We start from the raw sequence: 20,911 nt of genomic DNA on the forward strand, positions 1-20,911 counted from the left end.
CGGCTATCACTAAAATTTTCGCAATCTTTCTCCTTAATACTCTCGCAATGTTTAAACTGGAGGTTTGCGTCGGATGGGTCGGTTACTTCTACCACTGAAACTTTCGGTAAGGTCTGCCGGTTAGGGCCAGAACTTTCCGTTACTCCTTCAACATCTAACTCCTGCGGGACGAAACACGACGAATCTTGCTCGTGCTCCCCATTAACATCAACTATTTCTGGTAAAGTCTGCCGGTTAGGGCCAGAACTTTCAATCACTTCACAAATACTATCTTCCTGTGGGACGAGACGCGGCAAATACTGCACGCGCTCCCCATAAACACTTCTCCCATACAGACCCCTATAATCTCTTAGTTCGTCGTATAAGCGACCGAACTGCCTTAACCAGACCTCATCCCTCTCTGCATCCCCTCGCTCGATGACGGACGTTTTATCCGACATCTGATCTTCTCTCAACAATTGCGAATCATTCTTAAACTCAATCTCCAGTTCCGCTGTGGGTATTACAGCTGGCACCTTATAATCGATTTCCGGAACACTACTTAAATTGTTCTCACTGACAGTGAATGTATTTTCTGCTGCCATGTATACAGCTGATCTACTACTTGTGGGCGCACTCTTTTCTCTTAACACTGGCACACTCTCCCGCCGTTGATTATTCCACACGGAATTTTCATAATGACGATACCTGGGTTTTCTCCTGTTATTGGGCCGCCAAAATTTCTCCACGCCCGGTCGGCCCCTCACCGGCGCGGCTAATGGTTTCCCTGTCTCGTCCCAGCAGATACGCTCCCCGGATACTGCTGAGGCGGCTGGTCACACCCTCTGGCGTTCTTACTATTCTGCGCAGCCCGTATCACGCTAGTATGATACTGGTTTCCGTCATTCCGGTTATTATTTGCATTGTACCGATTGTTATTACGGTCCGAACCATTATTGTTATTGCTGCGGTATGCATTATTCCCATGGTTATCGTTGTTATGGTTGGGGTGGTACCCGTTGTTGTTACCACGGCCTCTACCACTGTCGCGATTATTGCGCCAATTGTCCTCGTCCTCCACTCTTTCCAGGAAATCATTGATTGTCCTGTAATTGCTCCCTACGTAGCGTTTTGTATCATCTGGAAGCTTCATGTAGAGTTCCCAGACTATTTTGGATTCCGTGCGGCGATCACGCAAATAATCCAACTTGCGGATCCAGCCCTCACAAAACTCCTTCATCGAGCCGCGCGAATTCGCATCGAAAGGCCTCGATACGACAAATTCGCGCCAGACACTTTGCTGTTTTTTCTCTGACCAGTATTCAGCCAGAAACAAATTTTTAAACTCGTCAAAAGTCATGTTCGTAATGTTGAGGTTTAAGCCCCAACGCTTGGCATCACCAGCCAACACATCAATAACCGCATTAATTTTTCTCTCATTAGTCCATGATCTGGGTAAAACTCTTTCACAATTCTTAATGAAATCCGTCGCGTGTATACCGCCTTTTTTCAAGGGGTCGAACCGCTCCTCTTTCGTCAACAATTCCGAACTATGTGCATAGATCGGCACATAGCTCTGTTTTTCGTCAAGTTTCCTTTCTAATTCCGACACCCTCGTAATCACTTGGCAAGTGGTTGTCGCAAGCGTTTCCACTTCCCTCTTTTTCTCTTCGCAGGTATTAGCCTGCTTCGTCACTTTGGTATCTACTTCGGATACTAAAGCCTTTAAAGTTTCCACCTTCTTTTGATCCTCTTTTTTCACTAATTGAATTTGTTCCGTCACCTTATTCTCGATGATCGGAGCAACTGATTCTCCTACACTTTTCTCGATTCTGCTAATTTCAGAATTAAAACGAGTATTTATGCTCGCAATTTCCGCCTGAACGCCTATCATTTCCTGTTTAAGATTACCGATTTCGGTATTAATTACAACAATATCTTCTTTGATTTTATCAACTTTTGTGTTAACAACTCCAACATTGTTGTTAACAACGTTAATAGCTTTGTTCTGATTGTCTAGCATCCGTTCAAATTTTTCAGACTGAGCTTCTTGCTTGACCGATTGACTCTTGATTTCGTTAATCAAAACGTTCAATAAATCAGTTAAATTCCCGGAAACTACCGGTTTTACTTCCGTAGCGGCTTCCTCTTTAATTGTCCCCCCGTATTCGTCATCAAGGGATTCAGATTTGATTTTCACTTCTGATTCCGAAACATTTTCTAAAGTTTGGAATTCCATTTCTGCTCTTTGTTGCGTTTCGCCGGTCGCGTCTTTCATGCTAGCCGCCTGCCCCTGAACAATGGGTACCGCGGTGCGCGTTTCCCACTGTTCGACCGATTGTTCCGTATCCACGTCTACCAAATTTTGGCAATTGTTGCCTTCACTCATTTTAATAATTTTCAATATAACTGCCAAATCTCAACTCTAATTAGGATTCCTCACACGAATATTCTCGCTGACGTATCGACCATTTCGTAACCAGTACTTTGTTACGAGATTTGCACAATGCAAAATTCGTGTCCAGAACAACCTCAAATTTGAAGATTGTCCTGTCACCAGGTCGCCACGTGTAACCTCCCCCCTCACTTCAACATCTTAAAGACAGTGAAAAATTAAACCGCGTGTACCTAATGGAAATTTGGGAAAAGCAATCGTCACCGAAGTTAATCTATCGGTAAAGAGGGAGGAAAGGGTTACATCTAAATGAAAGGAAAAATGCAAATGAAACTGGTGGAAATTAATTTTGAAAAGGGGTAAAGATAATAAAGAAAGTAAATGTGCGGCCGTTACGTTAACAATTAACTAGCGGTAATTAGATATTTGAGATTTGGGGGAAATCACGGTCGCCAGTCCTAAGGACAATTACTATAGTAACTGAAAAAGAAAGGTTATTACACATATAATTAGCACTAGAAGCGTGGCAACTGAAGGTTGACACGTGTAGTGTGAAAACTGAAAGTTTGTCAGAAGTAATAAATTTCGCTACACTCTGACTTAATTTAGCAAAAGAATTAATAAAACCGGAAAATCGAAAATTAATTTAGTGACTGAAGTTAATAGTGAGCTTTCTTTCTGAAGCACATCGAAATCCAGTAAAATACGGTTAGTCTTGGACTACCTCAACAATCATTTCAAAAGCAACTTGACTCTACGCAATTTAGAAACAAGATATTTAACTTTGAACTTGAATTAAATGATTCTGAACTATTAACAATAGTAAAATTTAGTACGTACCAAGCTGAGCTGCAGTCACAGGTAAGCTAAAATATGCTAACAAAACTCGCACTCTAAATTTGTGCTCGTGTAACCTAAATATTGTAGCCAGCTACTGAACTTTGAAATTAAAGCAGTGAAATCTAATCATATTATTTTAATGCTGGCGTTTGAATTTCAACGACACTCGGGTTCATTTCGGAAAAGGAAGGGACCCTGCTTGGCAATGCAATTGGGACAATGAGCAACAAAGGTTCGTGCTAAGTTGCTGTAATTTTGCGAGGCAAATGGAACAATTTGAAAAGCTGAGGTCTGCCATACAGTTCTGAAACTTTACGTGCTTTTAGTCTTCCTTGTTGGTTGATTGAAGGTTTGAAGCCGTCGATCGAGGAGGTGGCGACAGTCACTCATAGTCGGCCGTCGCTGTTGCAGAAGCTGGATGTTGGCGCGCCTTCTTCTCGACACGGTCACCAGGCGAAATGGGCTCTTGATGTGCGCCAGCTAATGCTTCCCGTCCGCGACACCATGTCAGAAACTATCACCGCGAGTCGAGCGCAATTACATGCTGCCAAACCCCGAAAGCGCGGCAACTCGCGGGCGCGTCACACAACACCTGCCCCACTCGCTACTCCCGCCAGACTCCTCACTGTTCTGCCCGCGCTCCACGCGGCAGAGTTAACACTACTCAAAGATCCTACACACTTTGATTCGTCACACGACCTATCGACGTAATCGTTCGATAGCAGTTTTCCCTAGGCAAGACCCAGCGTAAAAATACAAATAATCTTTACACAACAAACCAATTATACATCGACATAAATGCATAAATATATATACACAAACAGTAAAACAATTACAATATATAAAGAGACAGAAATGTCATATCTTGAGGTAACAAAACAAGGAAAAAAAATAATAGTACAATAGATGGACATAGGAGGATATGCATTTCCGGCGTTACAACTTGCATATTTCCACATTTCAACAAAAACCTGATCTTCTCCACATGCCTTATAATTTTTTTGTTCTTTAAGAATTTCTTCTACTTGGAAAGTTGGAGGGTCTAGTTTGTTAGGTTTGGTTTTTATTGGAGTATTTATGTTGATTTGTAAGGGTTCTCTGGGTTCCTCGCAATTCAGAAGTTTGTAAAATGCTTTTGCCATGATTTCTGCATTTTCTGCATTTTCCTTGTTACTGTGTGTCATTCTTCCATCTTCATCTTTCAGTATTAGTGTAGGGGCCTCATATTGTTGTAGTTGTTTCCCAAAGATTTTGTAGTAGTTCCTGGAGTTGGTTTTATGATAATTACCTTCTATAGACTTTATAGTATCTTTATGAAATCCTCTCTTGATTCTTCTAATATTTTGAGTGAATTTTTTTCTTTCATTTTTTAGGTTGATGGCATTTTCTTCAGTTTTATGTGTTTGAAACTTTAGCCATGCTTGGTGTCTATCTTCATGGAATTTGTCACATTCTGATGTCCACCATGCATGTTTCCTTTGTGGGTTCAAGGGAGCTAGATTCTCTGCTTCTTTTTTAAGATTAGGCACTAGTTGTTCTAGATCATCTGTTAATTTGATGGTTTGTGTTATTTGTTGGTACTTATTATTTTTAATTAGCTGATGTGGGTCAAACCTCCTTTTTATTGTATTAGCTTTTCCGGTCCTCTTCTTTAACGGTGTGAATTTGATTTTAATTTTAACCATATAATGGTCTGAGCCTGTGTCTACTCCTCTCAGTACTTTAACATTGTGGATCTCCTTATGAAAATTTTTGTCCATACAGACATGGTCTAGCTGCCACTCGCCCTTCCTCCAGTCTGGATGTTTCCATGTTTTAAGTTTACTTGGCTTCCTCTTAAAGTATGTTGATTTAGATATAAGGTTGTGTTCTCTGCAGAGTTCTACAAGTCTTTGGCCTTTTTTGTTTGTAAATTTATGTGGACTCCATTTTCCAATTATATCTTTATATTTCCTTTCTTTTCCCAACTGAGCATTGAAATCTCCCAATAAGATTTTTACATTCTTTTTATTTACTCTGTTCACAGTTTGTTCTAGAAGGTTCCAAAATTTATCTACCTCTTCCTTTGTTTTTGTTAGACAATTTTTTTCATTTGTTGGGGCGTGAGCATTTATTATTGTATAGGCTTTATTCATTGTTTTAAAGCTTAGAGTCGCAATTCTTGGTGATATGTCTTGTATACCACCTTTTACTTTTCTGGGTAACTTCTGTATTCCATATCATTCCTCCCAAATTCTTCTTAAAGCTGTTAACTTGCCTTGCACTTTTACTTATCTATTTGTCATTTCTCCTATTTTCCTGCATTATGCTGCACAGGCATCTGGAACCTTCCTCATTTCCAGCAGCTCCCCGCCCAGTCTCATGTTTACTACATGTCTGTCCTTTTTCCATGTGGTGTCCACCTGTTCACACTTCTTTCCATTACATTTTAGGCTATACTCTTGCACAGCTTAAGAAGTTGATAGTCGCTTTTATGTTAGCAAGAGAGGTAATGATGAGAAACATAGTATATATGAATGTAATACCACCAACGACTTGGTAATGCATATTGGATGTTAGTACTGTATATCAGAGACATGAAGGAGAGAAAAGAAACAGAGGATCAATAGAGGTGACTAAGAGCCTGGAAAGTAAAAGAAGCATAGTTAGGAGAACAATATGAGCGGAAGATAAGAAACAAATTCCTGCTGGGTGAGCTACAAACTACGGAAGAATTGTGGAGTTCTAAGAGCACATGGTAAAGGAGTGTGTGGAAGAAGTGGTAAAGGATGAGGTACAAGGAAACACCTTATTTCTGGAATTCTGAAGCTAAAGAAGTATATGTAAGTAAAAGTATGTCATTTTGAGTATGGATTCAACATAGGACAATAGAGGCAAAGGAGCAACATAAAGTGGGAAAGAAGAAGTCACTAAAAGTGGTAACTGAGTAAAAGAGAAAGTGGGTGGAAAAATGGCCAATAATGGTGGAACAGAATACCAAAGGAAATAAGAAAATATTCCATGGAACAATCAGAAATAAATAAAGAATTTCAGAGAATGTAAGAATAGTTTACAGGAAAGAAGTAGAGGAGGAGTATGACCTCAGAGAACTGTGGAGTGCATATTTTGATGATTTGCTGAGTATTGGAAGAAGGCAAAAATATGAAAGAGAGAAAAGGTGAACCAAAAATGGCAAATGATCTAATATAGATAGAAGTGGATGGAGGCATTAAAGAACATGAAAGGAGGAGCGGCATTGTAGTTGGATGAACTAAGTGTAGAAATCGCCAGAGCAGCAGAAGAGGCAAAGATGAGGACTCTGCATGGCTGGGAAATGGAAAGCTCAAAGAATTTTTTAAAAAACTTTAGGGTCATTACTCTTATGTGACACTGAGTGAAAACGTTTGAAAATGTGCTGGAGAATGGAGGAAAAGCGGCTGAGAGAAGAATAGCATGGTTTCAGGCCAGGCAGATGCAGCAAAACAGCTTTCTGGAACATCACCATGAGCATGGGAGAAATGTACTGGAATCAGAGAAAGCATATGGCACTAAGAATGAGAGAAGATAATACAGGGTGGCTACAAGTGGTAAGTGAAATAGGAGAGAGGATGACAGCAGTGTTGTTCGTTGATGATTTGAGAGTGGTAGGAGACACCAAGGCAGAAGTACCAGAGCAGTCATATGTTTGGGAAGAACTTCGGGAAACCATACAGTAAACATCAGTAATTAAATTCTGAAAGAGACAGACAGGCTGGCTAGTACTCATCTTTGGGAGATGCAATTCCCATTACAATTGAGTTAAATTTGGCTGTCATAGTTTGCAGAACTGTTAAGTCTGTCTTCATGGAGAGAAAAGAGGAATTTATTTGGAAAGAGGGGAGAGTGTGGAAAGTCATTTAGATCCTTGTTTAAGAGGGATTTTGTAGGAGTATCCTCTTGCCTGCTGTCTTACTGAGTGACATCCGATGCCTCTGCTTCATTTGCTTATCCTTTGTGATATTTCCTTCTCTTCTCTTCTCTGTCCAAACTACTCGAAGCATTTACTCTTTTTTTCCATGAGGAGGGAGACTATTATTCTGTAAGCCAGGAGTGCTGTTATTTATTTTTATGTTTTTTTATGAACTGTACCATGAGTTGCACCTGCTGAAGCCAAATCCTACACAAGTGGTTTGTCTCTTTGTGAAATTAATAATTTTCTGCATACTATTTTCCTTTTTATACAGTAAATATTAATATATGGAAATAAGTTGAAGTATACAATAGTGTTCTGAAAGACGCAATATTCTAAAACAATTTACCACTAAAAGTACAATTTCTTCCACTGTGCAAGTCATCATGATGTAACTGTCATCTGTGCATTGAAATGTAATAATCTTTCATCTTTTCCACAAAAATGGTATTTATTATCAAAATTGTTTTCTTCACATTCAAATAATTCATTTTTGAATAATACATTATTAATTTTTCAACAGTTCTGTGAGACAAATGGCCTTGAATTCCTCACAGTGAGGGTATATATTGGATTCTGGCTAACAGTCATTGCATTGGTCGTTGTTGCCTTTGAAGGAAGTGTTATGGTAAAGCTCTTCACAAGATTCACCGAGGAAATATTTGCAGCTCTAATATCAGCACTGTATATAGTTGAAAGTGTAATGAAACTGATTAAGGTTAGTATGCAGTCACAGTATAAGATATTGGTAACTCATTATTCAGCAAACTAAGATATTGGTAACTCATTATTCAGAAAACTAGATCGGAGGACAGAGAATGATGTACCCAAAACAACTGTTATGATATTCTTATTCAAATGATCTCAAGATTTTAAATCTCATTCGCTAATTTTCATATATAATTTTTTTGTATAACTGGTAGTTAGACAGAGTAGTTACACTGTGCAGCATCAGTTTGCTTTTTCATTTTATGTTAACAGGTATGTAGAAATTTGAAATATGCTGTATCTATCCCAGCAACCATTAAAATTATATTCGTTTATTTAAGGTTGTAATCTCTATAAATTGCATGGAAAGACATGAGGGCTTGATAATCCTTTTAAAAGCTATAACTAAGTAAATGTTGTGCCTTATCCAAAGGCATTCCTTTCATATTTTTGGCAGAAAATTATGGGTTCCTCTTTCTACCAAAATCAAAACACATAAGCTGTCTTTTACTTATTGCGGTATGTTTCCATGGATCTATTTCTGCGTAGTAACAAAAATAGATGTTGAGAAAGTACTTATCATCAAAAGAAAATCTTGAATAAAAATAATTTTTACAGGATTTTGAATAATAAAACAAATGAAAATAATAACCAACTGTTCAGCCAGTTGAGAAAAAAATAAAGAAAATATTAAACAATTAATTCATCTTAGACAAACCATCTCAAGAATTAAAAAATGTAATTCATTATTATGTTTGTATCATTAAGGAACACAAACAAAGATTTAGAATAAAAATTAGAAAATAATAGTAATAGAAAAGCACAATCATTAAGTTCTAATTATACTCACAAACAGAGGTTAAGATACAATTTCCAGATATTATCTAAACAGTTCTTTATTAAGGAAAAAAAGGCAATGTCCTAACTTGCAAACACAAATTAATGTAATTAAAGCAGCAAGATACATTACAGAAGGTATACACAGAATTACAGGGAAAATAATGTTAAATATCTTTGCTAAAGAATGCATCTAGAGAATATAAACTTTTTTTGAAGCAAGAACTCCTTTACCTTACTTTTAAATAATATATTGTTACCTCATAGACATTTAATATTACTTGGCAGTGCATTTATGCTTTTTGTGCTTGTGTACTTTACACCTTTTTGCACCATAGACAAATTTATCAAGTCACAGTGTATGTAACATTTCCCTCTTGTGTTACGATGATGGTATGACTTGTTCATTTCATGCTGAGAAGGACTGGAAGCATCTCATCTCATGATTGAAAGAGATATTGTGGGGTAGTGGTTTGTATCCCTATTTGCTTAAAAACATTATGACATGATGTTCTTGGAAACACTCCACACAAAATTTGGATGACCGTTTTCTGAGGTGCAAAAACTTTTTTCGACAGTGGTGAATTGGCCCAAAGATTATTCCATGACACATAAGTGTTTGAATGAAAGTAGTCATTGATGTCCCCAGTTTTGGCAATTATCTGGATAGCAAATGTTGCTGAGCTTAGCCTTTTCATGGTTTGGTGCATGTGGTGTTTCCACTTGAGCTTGTTGTCTATATGGATGCCTAAGAATGTTGAACAGTGTACCCTCTGTATATGCTCGCTCTCATGTGCAAAGTTTATTTCCTGTGGGCTTTCGTGATCAGAATGGAAATAAATGTAATTGGTTTTTCAGAGGTTTTTTGACTGAGAATTTGCTGTGAACCAATTCAGAACATCTGCGAGTATTTGATTGGCATTTAGGTTTGTGGATGTTTTAACTGTCTGTCACAATACTTGTGTCATTTCAAACACTGTAATGTTGCTTGCTTTGTTTGGGAACAGAAGTGGGTCATTAATATACAGTAAAACTCTCCTTTTTACACTTTTCAGTGGACTGACCCAAAAAAGTGTAAAGTGCAGGAAAGTGTAAGATAAAGGAGGGCACAGGAAACACAGTGAGTGAAAATGGAGTGAAAATGAATAAATTCCTCTTATTTTCAGTCTCTTTATATTGTTCAAATTATGAAATTAAAACAATGTAAATGATGGAAACGCATATTTGTGTGGGTGTGAGCACTCGGCCAGTGCCTTCGTGATAATCACAAAGGCAGTGTCTGTGTACTGGCACACACAAACACGCACATATCAATCACGCCTGGTAGTGTAAACAAAACACGAAAGCAAAAGTCTTCCATGAAACCACGTTAAAAAGATATTCATGTTCCAATGTCAGACTTCTTACTGATAATCATTATAAAATTGTAGTAAATGAAAGTTGCAACACAATTGTGATTTAAACGACAAAACTGGCAATCTTTACAGGCAGAGAACAATAGCCACGAAATCTACATCTTGTTGCTTACTAGGAGGTCACTCAGTTCTGGGACGTACTGAGTGATACAGAGGGTGGAAACTGTCTTCATATTACTTAGCATCTTGAGGAGGAATGCTCATGTCTGCCATTAGGTTGTACCAGCCAAATACTATACACCTAGTATGGAATAGTGTATTTCACACAGCAGTAACAATGATTCATGAAAGCCATTTTCAAAAGCAGTGTTTATTCATACAAATGACTATGAAGTTAAATTAAAGCTGTTGTAATACACCATAGTGAGTGGAAGGAAGGTTGCTATTAGAGTCACTCTCATCAGATCTGTGCTTATCATTGAGGCAGTGACTCAATATACCTTCCCACCCTTCCATACATTGCAAACCTTTAATACAGGTGGCCATGACCAAACACACTGACAATGAAAATCTTGCTTACCATGCTAATGCTACATTATGTGACTAGTAACTTTGCATATACAATGCGTTTACTGCTTTGCTCCAAGGCTGATTTTGAATATGATGCACTTCTTGCAGAGCTCTGTGTGAAATTCAGTGTTAAAGGTCATGATAATATCAAAGAAAACTTAATATGTGGGAAATTTGTAACATGGGAAAGTAGTGTATTTAGAGAATAGGACTTCCGTTGGGACTGACGAAAATGATCATTAAAAGTGGGAAAACATAAAATAGAGGAATGTAAGTATAGGGTTTTACTGTACATGAGAAATAGCAGGGAACCCAGGACAAAACCTTGTGGAACTCTTTTATGTTCTGTCCCCCAGTGGAACTCTACCTCTTCTATCTGCATATTGTTACCATCTAACACTATTTTCTGTTGTCTGTACCATGGATAGGATTTGAGCCAGTTGCCCATTTGTCCTCAGATTCCATAGTGGCATGCTTTTTCTATAAGTATTCTGTGATTGACACAGTCAAAGGCCCCAGACAGGTCACAATATATGCCAACAGACAATGTCTTCTAGTCAGGGCATTCCAGAATGTTATTGGTAAATGAAAATATGGCTTTGGTTGTGGAGATACCTTCTCTGAATCCAAAATGGTTTTTGCTGATTACTGGAAAGTTTTTAGATGATTGACTATCCTTGTATAAATTAATTTTTTAAGGATTTTAGAAATTGCGGTCAGAAGAAAGATAGGACGATAGTTTGTAATGTCCAAGGCATTGTCTCTCTTTTTTTTTTTTTTTTGAGGGGTTTTACAAGCATACTTCATCCTGTCAGAGAAGATACCTTGTATGAGGGAGACATTGGATAGGTGAACTGGGACTTTACTGAATGTATTGCTGTAGTATTTAGCAGTTTGCTGGAAATATTGTTGCCACCAGCAGAATTTTCACTTCTTAAAGAAATTGAAGTTCCTTACTTCCTGTATGGTTATAGAGGCTATACCTATCTGCTCTAAATAATTAGGGAAATGGTCTTTCACTATTTTTATGGCCTTTTGTAAGGAGTTACTATGTTCTGTTTTCTCAACAATATTTAAAAAGAGCCCATAAAAAATTTTGCCACACTCTCTTGATTACGAACTAGTCTACCTTCAGAGAACAGTGTTTTGAGTCCTACTGGGGAAATTTTCACCAGTCTCACTCCTTACCCCACCACTATAGTTTTGATTTTGTTACTATATTTATTAATTTTGGAACCTATTTACAATTTTTTTTTACTTCTGAATAACCTTACTTATTATTTTAGAATATTTCTTATAGTGATTTAACTACATCTACGTAGGTAAGCCTGGGAAGATGCATTTTTTTCGTTATTCCACCACCCAATTGCCCAGTGTATTCTGTCTACACCCATTCCTACAATTTTCTTCTGTTGTGGTACACTCTTTGTTCAACTCCGAGTGTCCTGAGGTCACATTGTTCATTGCATATGCGATGAAGTCACAAATTATAGTTAGTAGATGATTTTTCCATGCTAGTTGAGGTGAAGGCCTTAACTGTGTAAAGTTCTCTACCAGATCTGTATACTTTGATCCTATGAATATTCTCCAAACTGATGCAGATTTGAGAAATGTTGGTTACTGTTGATAGTCCTTGGTCAGTGTAATATGAGCTAAGATGCTCATCTTAAATAGCTCTTTTTATTTCATGCGCATCACCTCTAGGGTGACCATATTTCATTTTCAAGTGATGATTTTGGCAGATGTGGATATATGGTTTGTGTAATTTTTGCATCCTTTTCCTCCTGGAATATAATTTGATCATTTTTGATGAAGTTCTTTGATGCAGCGCACAAAAATTTTTTACTGTAGAGGACGTAATATACCGGGTGAGTTTCTAACTATTGCCACCTAGAATAACTCCAAAAGTGTGATGGTAGCTGAAAAGTTTGTGGAACAAATGTTGCATGGGACAATGGAGGCCATAATATGATGTTGGTTTTTTGTTGCTAGGTGAGGTCGCATCAGAGATATGAAGGTCAACTTTGTTTTTTAAATGGGATGCTTTAGTTTGGTACTTATTTTCTGACAGCAGCTATCGAGATGAATCCATTGATGTGTAACAGTAAGGTCTTTGAAGGTCAAAGAGGTCAAAAAGGTCGTATGAATGTCCATTTAGGTGTTTGAAGTGATGACCATTGGTATCAATGCGGTGCTGCAATCTTCTTATCATGGATTGAGTGGTATTCCTTATCACTTTGGCACTTATAGAAGCACATGCTCTGACAGTTTTCTCTCGTATATTGTGCTAATAGTAAATATTCGCTGAATATGGCGTATCCACCTAACATGCCATGGACCTGCAAACACCATTCGATGGTTTCACAATACAACACTAACAGGAACAGTAAGACTAGAATCATCGAATCAAGTGAATGTGAATGGTGTATTCCTTTGAAGAACAAGTCGATATGCTTCTCATTTATGGAGAATGCCAATGAAATTCAGTGAGAGCTAGCTACTTACAAACTGAAAGATATCTTCAATGTACTAACCCTACTCGTTGTACATTTAAATATGTGTATGATAAATTGAGAACAACTGGATCTTTAACGCATCCGATTACTAACCAGCAAACGGAATTTGGTACTCTTGTCACTGTGCTTTGAGATCCTTGTATTAGTTCATGTCAAATTGCAAGGGAATCTGGCATTATCAGTCTCCACCAAGAATTAACTGGTATGGATTGCATTTGTCGCACTGAATTCTGCTGATGGGCTCTCAACTTCAGATTCAGAGGGATGACACATTTATTAATTTGACTTTATTTACTGATGAGGCTACATTCACAAACCATGGAAATGTTAATTTGTATGACAAGCCTTATTGGGCAACTGAAAATCCATGTTGGCTATGGCAAGTTGCACACCAAAAGCCGTGGTCAGTGAATGTTTGGTGTGTGATTTTGGAGGACAGAATTATGGGCCCCTACTTGATTGAAGGAAAACTTAATGGTAGGAAGTACACCACATTTCTGCAAAAAATATTAGGTATGTTATTGGAAAAAATACCTTTAGGAACAAGGAACAGAATGTGTTATTAATACAATGGGTGTCCGACACATTTTTTGCTGATGGCTTAAAATGAGGTGTAGAAACAATTCTCATATCACTGGATTGGATGTGGAGGAGATGTGTCATGGCCGGATTGTTTGCCGGACTTGAAACGCCTCTAGATTTTTTCTTGTAGGAATTAAAAACGTTCCAACTACACCTGAAGATATGCAAGAGAGAATTGTCAGAGCATGTGCTTTGATAAGTGCCAAAGTGATAAGGAATACCACTCAATCCATGATAAGAAGATTGCATCACTGCATTGATACCAATGGTCATCACTTTGAACACCTTCTGTAAATGGACGTTCATGCCACCTTTGTGACTTTCATTGACCTTCAAAGACCTTACTGTTACACATCATTGGATTTGCCTCAATAGCAGCTATCAGAAAGTACCAAACTGTAGCATCCCATTTAAAAAAACAAAGTTGACCTTCATATATCTGAAGCAACCCCACATAGCAACAAAAAACCAACGTCATATTGTGGCCTCTGTCGTCCCATGCAACTTTTGTCCCACAAACTTTTCAGCTCCTATCATACTTTTGGAGTTATTCTTGGTGGAAATAGTTAGTGACTCACCCTGTATATGCTGTATTTGAGTAGTGAGCAGCATGCATTGGAGTACTAGTATTAGTAATGTTATCTTCGGCCACTATATGCGCTTCTCCTTTGTTACTTCCACTTTCAGCCTGCTTGGTGGTCTTTAGTCTATTACATTCACTTCCAGTCTTTTTGATCCTCTCAGCTACTATTTTGTTTTCCTCCATTGATCTGCACACAGTTTCTTGCAGAGTGTTAATAGTTTCAACAAGTTTGGATTTTTCATGGCACATCACACATTACACGCTTACATTTTGTACCAGATGGTTTTTTGCTGTAGTTTTTTTGTGTAGCATAAGACTTGAAACTTTCTGGTGCACTGGTTTTATATTTCTACAAATATAGATACATTCTGAAAATCCCATTGCAGATGCTTCCTTTTGTAGTGGGCAGTACAGTTTGGCTAGTTGCCTTCAAAAATGGTATTTGACAATATTACACTAAGGTGGCTGCAGCAAAGCAGACCATAGTTGTGATGGGATAACAGTCATGTTGTTTTGTGTGTGTAACAGTAAATGTCAGTTATTGCTCCATGATGTGGACTGTAGTCCTCAGTTGAAGAGGCTGAAACTCGAACATGTGCTAGAAATGTCCGAATATTTGGTCTTGTAGCCATCTCAAGTGGTTATACATCCAGGAGCTTTTCACTGAGATGCTCTCTGGCCATTATAAACTGACTGCTGTGTGGTCTCTGTGCTCATCCTTTTATGACTATGTAGAGAAATCAGCATTAGCTGAACAGGCATTGGAAAATGGACATAACATTACATTAGTGACACCTCTCTCAGCAGGTAACCTAATGTTTTCTAAAGGGCATAATTACAGGATTTATAGAGATCACAACTCAGACAACACATCAATAAAGACAGCAATTGCAGCTGAGCTGGTGATCATGAGGGTAAAGCAGACAATGTGTGCAGACTCAGGTCGGAGACATTGTGTTATTCAAGGGCTGTGCAAAAAGCATCTGACTTTTATTTATGAAATTACTCTTTATTCATATACAGTTGTTTGACACTAGCCACATTCAAAGAAATCCCCTTCAGTTTCTACCACCTCTCCCAATGCTGCTGCCACTGCTGGAAGCATCGCTGGAAAGCCTCTTTTCATATGGTGCACAGCTGCTCCATCAAATACGGCATAATGTCTTCCGTGTTCTGAAATCTGTTTTCTTCCATAGTATTTTTCAGTTTAGTGAAAGCCAGAAGCCACTCAGTGCTAGGTCAGGAGAATAAGGAGAATGACAAATCACAGCTATGTTGTGTTTGCCCAAAAATCTCTGAATTAATTGAGAATGGTGAGTGGGTACATTATCATGGTGAAAGTGCCAACTGCCTGCTGCACACAATTCTGGCCATTTATATCTCACTGCTTCACAAAGGTGATGTAGAACCTCTTGTTAGCACTTCGAATTGACGTTAGTATCATGTGGGGCATAGTTGTGTTGGACCATGCCATTGGAGTAAAAAAAGATTTTCAGCATGGCTTTCACATTGCTGTGGACATGCCTTACTTGTTTTGGTCTCAGGGAGGATGGACACTTCCATTGCAATGACTCATACTTCATTTCTGGGTCATACCCATGAACCCAGCACTTGTCAGCTGTTATCACTGTGTTAAGACAGTCGGGATTACTGCTCACAGTATCCATCATGTCCTATGCGATCTCCGAATGAAATTGCTTCTGTTCCCTTGTTGGCAGCTTTGGCACAAATTTTAGTGAGATCCTCTTTAGGTCCAATTGTTCCATTAAAATGGAATGAATTGACCTCACTTTAATTTTAATGTCAGCTGCAAGTTCTCTAGTCATGATTCATCTAGCCTGCATCACCAGGGTCCTTGTGAGATCAGTTAACAACTTCATTTGCAAATGTTGATGGCCTACCTGAACTTACTGATGAGCAGTCATCTCCAAAGCAGTTGTACCCATTGCTTCATCCCTAAACAGTTGTCGATTCTTGCAGATTGTTTCAACTTGAGAATCGTTCAACCTAAAACAAAATTTGATGCAATGATTTGGTCCACTTTTTCCGCAATTTGACCACAACACGAAGTCCGATGACTAACACTTACCATATTTTATGGACTATAAGATGCTACGTACTTAATTTTTGAGTGGTTTTTTTTAATTACATTTTTACCATTTTTATTATTAGATTGCAATGTCAGACTAAAAAAAATTTCAGTTTATAAAACCAAAATGACCTTTAAAATTCCTTAAAATCTTGATCAGAACTTTTCTCTTCTTCTTCTTCTTTTTCTTTGTTGTCATTATTGTTCTCTTCGTATATAAGACAATTTTCACTGCCATTGAGTGCATTACTTATGCTGCACTTCTTGAAAGATTTACTGATTATGTTTTCTCTAACTGTAGACCACAACTGTTTTATCCACTGACACCCTTGTTTGATTGTAGGTTATTTTTAAGCACCCCTTGGCACGAATTCATGTTGGGTTTCATCCATCATCTGTTTGTTCCATTTCTCTCTCATATACACTTTAAATGGTTTGTGTATTGAGACATCAAGAGGTTGCAGTTGTCGAGTAAGTCTTCTCAGAATAACAGCAAACTCTGTATTTCCCTGTCTCAATTTCTCTTTCACAGAATTTTTCAAATGACTACTAAACTGATCCAACGCAAGAAGAGAACTCTTCTTCAGTAACACATCTTTCCTACTCTCCGACAATTTGTTAATCCATAATTTCATACCAGCCTTGTCCATCTAACACTTATCATGTACATGAGCAACAACTCTTGGTGGTATTTCAGAAGGTTTTGCCATCGTTTTGCTCTTAAAAATGATGATTGGATTGTGTTTAGTACTGTCAGCACGCCATGAAAGGACAACAATATAGTATATTTTTGCCTGTCCAAGTATTTTTATAGTTACAGTTTTGGCACATTTGAAGCCAACCGTTATATTACATCAAATGGCAGAGCAGTTCCATCCATATTCACTATTTCGCATAGTTCCACACTGGTTCTCATTCGATTCTAAATAATAAAGCGATGGAAAAACATTATCTCTTCATATTCTAATGGCATTTTCTCAGATATTTTGGTTTTGATTTGCATGCTTAGTCCATGGCATGACACTTCATAAACCTGTGGCACCAGCCAACTCCACCATTGAAGTCTGTTAAGTTCCACTGTAGTGCTAGCTTATGAGTATGTGTTTGAATTATTTTCAATACCACTTTGATGGTGTCCTTGAATCAATTTCGTTACATTATCTTCTAGATATGCCATTTTGAATTCCGTCCTCTATTTGCACTTTTAGTCTTCCTCATTTCATTCAGTTCTTCTTTACTAGCTCGCCAATATAATAATATTATTATTACTTTTTTCTTCTAGGTTCAAAATGCCACTTAGCTACTCTGTTTCCATGTTCTTCTGTGTACCTTATTACTTTCAATTTATAGCCCACGTCATAAGAAAACCTTTTATTTTCTCCATTATGAAACTAGTCACTAAAAAAATATTGTACTTTACTGATACCACAGATCATTTTCAATTCAAGTTAACTGGCACTGTAGGCTGCAGTGACGCATCATAGACTAGACAGTGTCCTGGGTTTGTGATGGCGGAGTGGGAGGGAGAGAGTGTTAGCAGGCTTATGAATCCCTGCAACTCATGCTCATCACATCGATGCACTGCTGCTGTCATTTGAATCCAATGTTACCAGATAGAGATAGGTTTCTCGTGGCATGAAATATATGACCATTTTTAAGATTGGCAGGAAGTTTAAATCAAACACTGGAAATTTTTGTATTAATTTTGAGTTTAAGACTCCATCTGAATTTTGAAGGCAATTTTTCAAGGAAAAAAGTCTGTTTTGTAGTCCATAAAATGTGGTACACATGTTTATTTATCAACAGCTATCCAGTCACCAGTGGTTTCCAGAGTGATGAAAAAAATCAAGCACGTGCACAACATATGCCCAGTGTGTACGTGCCCCGACATAGTTGGTTTTAACAATAAAAAAAAATTAGGTCGTATACTTTTTGAACAGCTCACATATAGTGATGGACTGAACAACAGTGATATCACAGCCAATACAATGGCTATATAAGTCAAAGTTAGTAATCACAGAGTAGTCGCCACTTGACCGTGGCTGAGGTGCACTCAGTTGAAAGCTTGCGGATGGATGACCACTTAATGTAGCTGGACAGCCGAGAAGATTTTTGTATTGGAAATGGTTTCCACTATCTATTGGAAACAGAAGGACATACATTTCATTTCTTGGCCACCTCTTTCTGAGTTCTATTTGCTTTTTGCCTGTCAAAAGCCCTCCATTCCCATTTGATTGTACCAGATGTATTCTTGCACTTTTACTCCACCAATTGCTATCTTACTCTCAAAAATTCAACTATCTGCACTGTACAGATGATGGTCCTTATTTTACCATCTTAATGATCATTTTGTTTAATCATAGTGAAGTCATTTTGGGCTTGTATCAAAATCATGGTTCTTTAACAACATTATGAGAAGGAAAGTTGCCACCCACCATATAGCAGAGATGCTGAGTCACAGATAGGCACAACAAAAAAGATTTTCACAATTAAAGCTTTCAGCCATTGGTCTTCGTCAACAACAACAACAACAACACACACATACACACACACACACACACACACACACGACTGCAGTCTCAGGCAACTTTCCTTCTCATAATATTGTTGTTACATTCCTTCCTGGATTTTTCCATTGTTTGATTCATGGTTCTTTAAACATTTATGACTCATGTGGTTTACAGTTTATCCATTGGGGGTATCCATCTAATGTACAGCTTTTTTTCTTCCTGTGAAGATGATCACTGTAACCAAAACTGTTAGAAAACAAATTTGTACAGCTGATGGCAAATATGTAATTCTTCAAATTCATGACAGCTGTATTGAGTCTCCTCATTAAAATGTTAGCTATCACCAGTTGTCAACTGTGAATCATGTGTCACTGATAGGTCTAAGAGCCCAGAACAGAGGAGACAAGGACCAGGAAGAACTCAGGGTAATACACCCCCCAAACAACAAGATTATGGTTATTGTCACCTCAGGTGTTCCATGTCAGGGGGAAGCAAGTGCAAAAGGATAGGCATTTTGTTAATCATTGTCAACTAGAATGGGTCTTCCATAGTTGTACGCCTTCATGAAATGGCAGCAAGGAATAAGAATGATTACCTCTTGCACTCTATGCACATGCCAGGAGGCCTCATTTAACATTATGGGGAAGAAACTCTGGCAGCCTGTGGAGGTACAAGGTGCAGATAGTGGTACACATTGGAATAGACAATGCTTGCTGAATTCAGACTTGGATCTCTGACAAACTGGCAGAGGAAGTTGAGAAGATCAGCCTTTCTCAGGAAAATTCAATAAAGCTCAGAACCTGCATCATTATCCTCAGTACTGATCACACCTCTTAGTTCAGAAGTAAGTGGATTGCTTGAACCCAAGATTTCAAATATTATTTGACAAGCTGGTCTGTAACTTCTTAGACTTGAACTATAAAGCTGAGCAGTGTGGGTTCAACACAAATGGCTCTGGATTGCACTACATTTCAGAGGTCGCTGCTAAGGTAGGTGACACAGTGCACACAGTGATTTTTTGAATTATCTGGATCTCAATCTAGCTCAGATATTGGTAGTTGCAAGAGACCCCAAGCACCCAAAGAAATCCCCCTCCCTAAACACACATACAGATGAGACTGTTGGATTCCTTATGATCAACTGTCAAAGAGCTGAGTTTCTCTTAGCAGATACAATGCTCAAATAACTTATGGGAATACAGCTGGGTGTCATAATCAAGAACTGCTGGTATTTCAACTGGTGCACACCCTGTCACTTTCAGTTTTGCCTCGAAAATGACAGTGTGTGAACCAGTCAAAATACCAGCAGTTGTCCACAATGTGATGTGACTGCATTCCTTAAGTTATTGGGATGGTACATACATTCGTAGCATTCTTCCATAAGTTTAATAAACACAACAGATACACATATGAGAAAGTTTATTCCTGAATAATCAAACAGTGGAAAATCCAGGATGGACTACAACATGTCATGAAAACGAAAGTTTCTACTCACCATATAGCAGAGATCTGCATGCGCGTGTGCAAACACAAGTCATACACTGACTGCAGCCTCTGGCAGCTGAAGCCACACACATGACTGCAGCCTCTGGCTTCAGCTGCCAGAAGCTGCAGCCGTGTGTGTGTGAGTTGCGTTTGCATGAGTGTTTGTATGTATCTGTCGTCTATTTTTGATGAAGGCCTTGTTGGCCGAAAGCTTATATTGTGACAATCTTTTTGTTGTGCCTATCTGCAACTCAGCATTTCCACAATGTGGTAAGTAGCAGCTTTCCTTTTCATAACATTATTCACCAATAATGTATTCTCCTTCACAATAGTCTGCCAATGCTGGGGTAACTTTTCAATTCTGCAACTGTAAAAATCACTTGGTGTTGCAGAGAGGAATTGATCAAGCTATGTTCACAGCGCATTTTGATCTGGGAAGGAAGTTCCTTGAAGGTTGTTTCCTAGAGGGTGGGAAAAGTGAAAAGCAGTGGGTGCAGGTTCAGGTGAATGGGATGGGTGCAGAAAGATTTTCCAA

At 38.3% G+C, this 20,911-nt stretch overlaps 1 protein-coding gene across 2 annotated transcripts in view; it reads left to right on the forward strand.

Annotated features, from left to right (window-relative positions):
- The window catches only part of LOC124795166 (band 3 anion transport protein), a 590,830-nt gene that overhangs the window by 505,917 nt on the left and 64,002 nt on the right, over positions 1-20,911 (forward strand). For both annotated transcript variants that reach the window (XM_047259057.1, XM_047259058.1), the window contains exon 18: positions 7,666-7,860. In XM_047259057.1, coding sequence (XP_047115013.1) covers positions 7,666-7,860 — 195 coding nt within the window. The remainder of the gene's footprint in view (positions 1-7,665; positions 7,861-20,911) is intronic.

This window comes from Schistocerca piceifrons, chromosome 4 (genome assembly GCF_021461385.2).
Source record: "Schistocerca piceifrons isolate TAMUIC-IGC-003096 chromosome 4, iqSchPice1.1, whole genome shotgun sequence".
NCBI lineage: Eukaryota > Metazoa > Arthropoda > Insecta > Orthoptera > Acrididae > Schistocerca > Schistocerca piceifrons.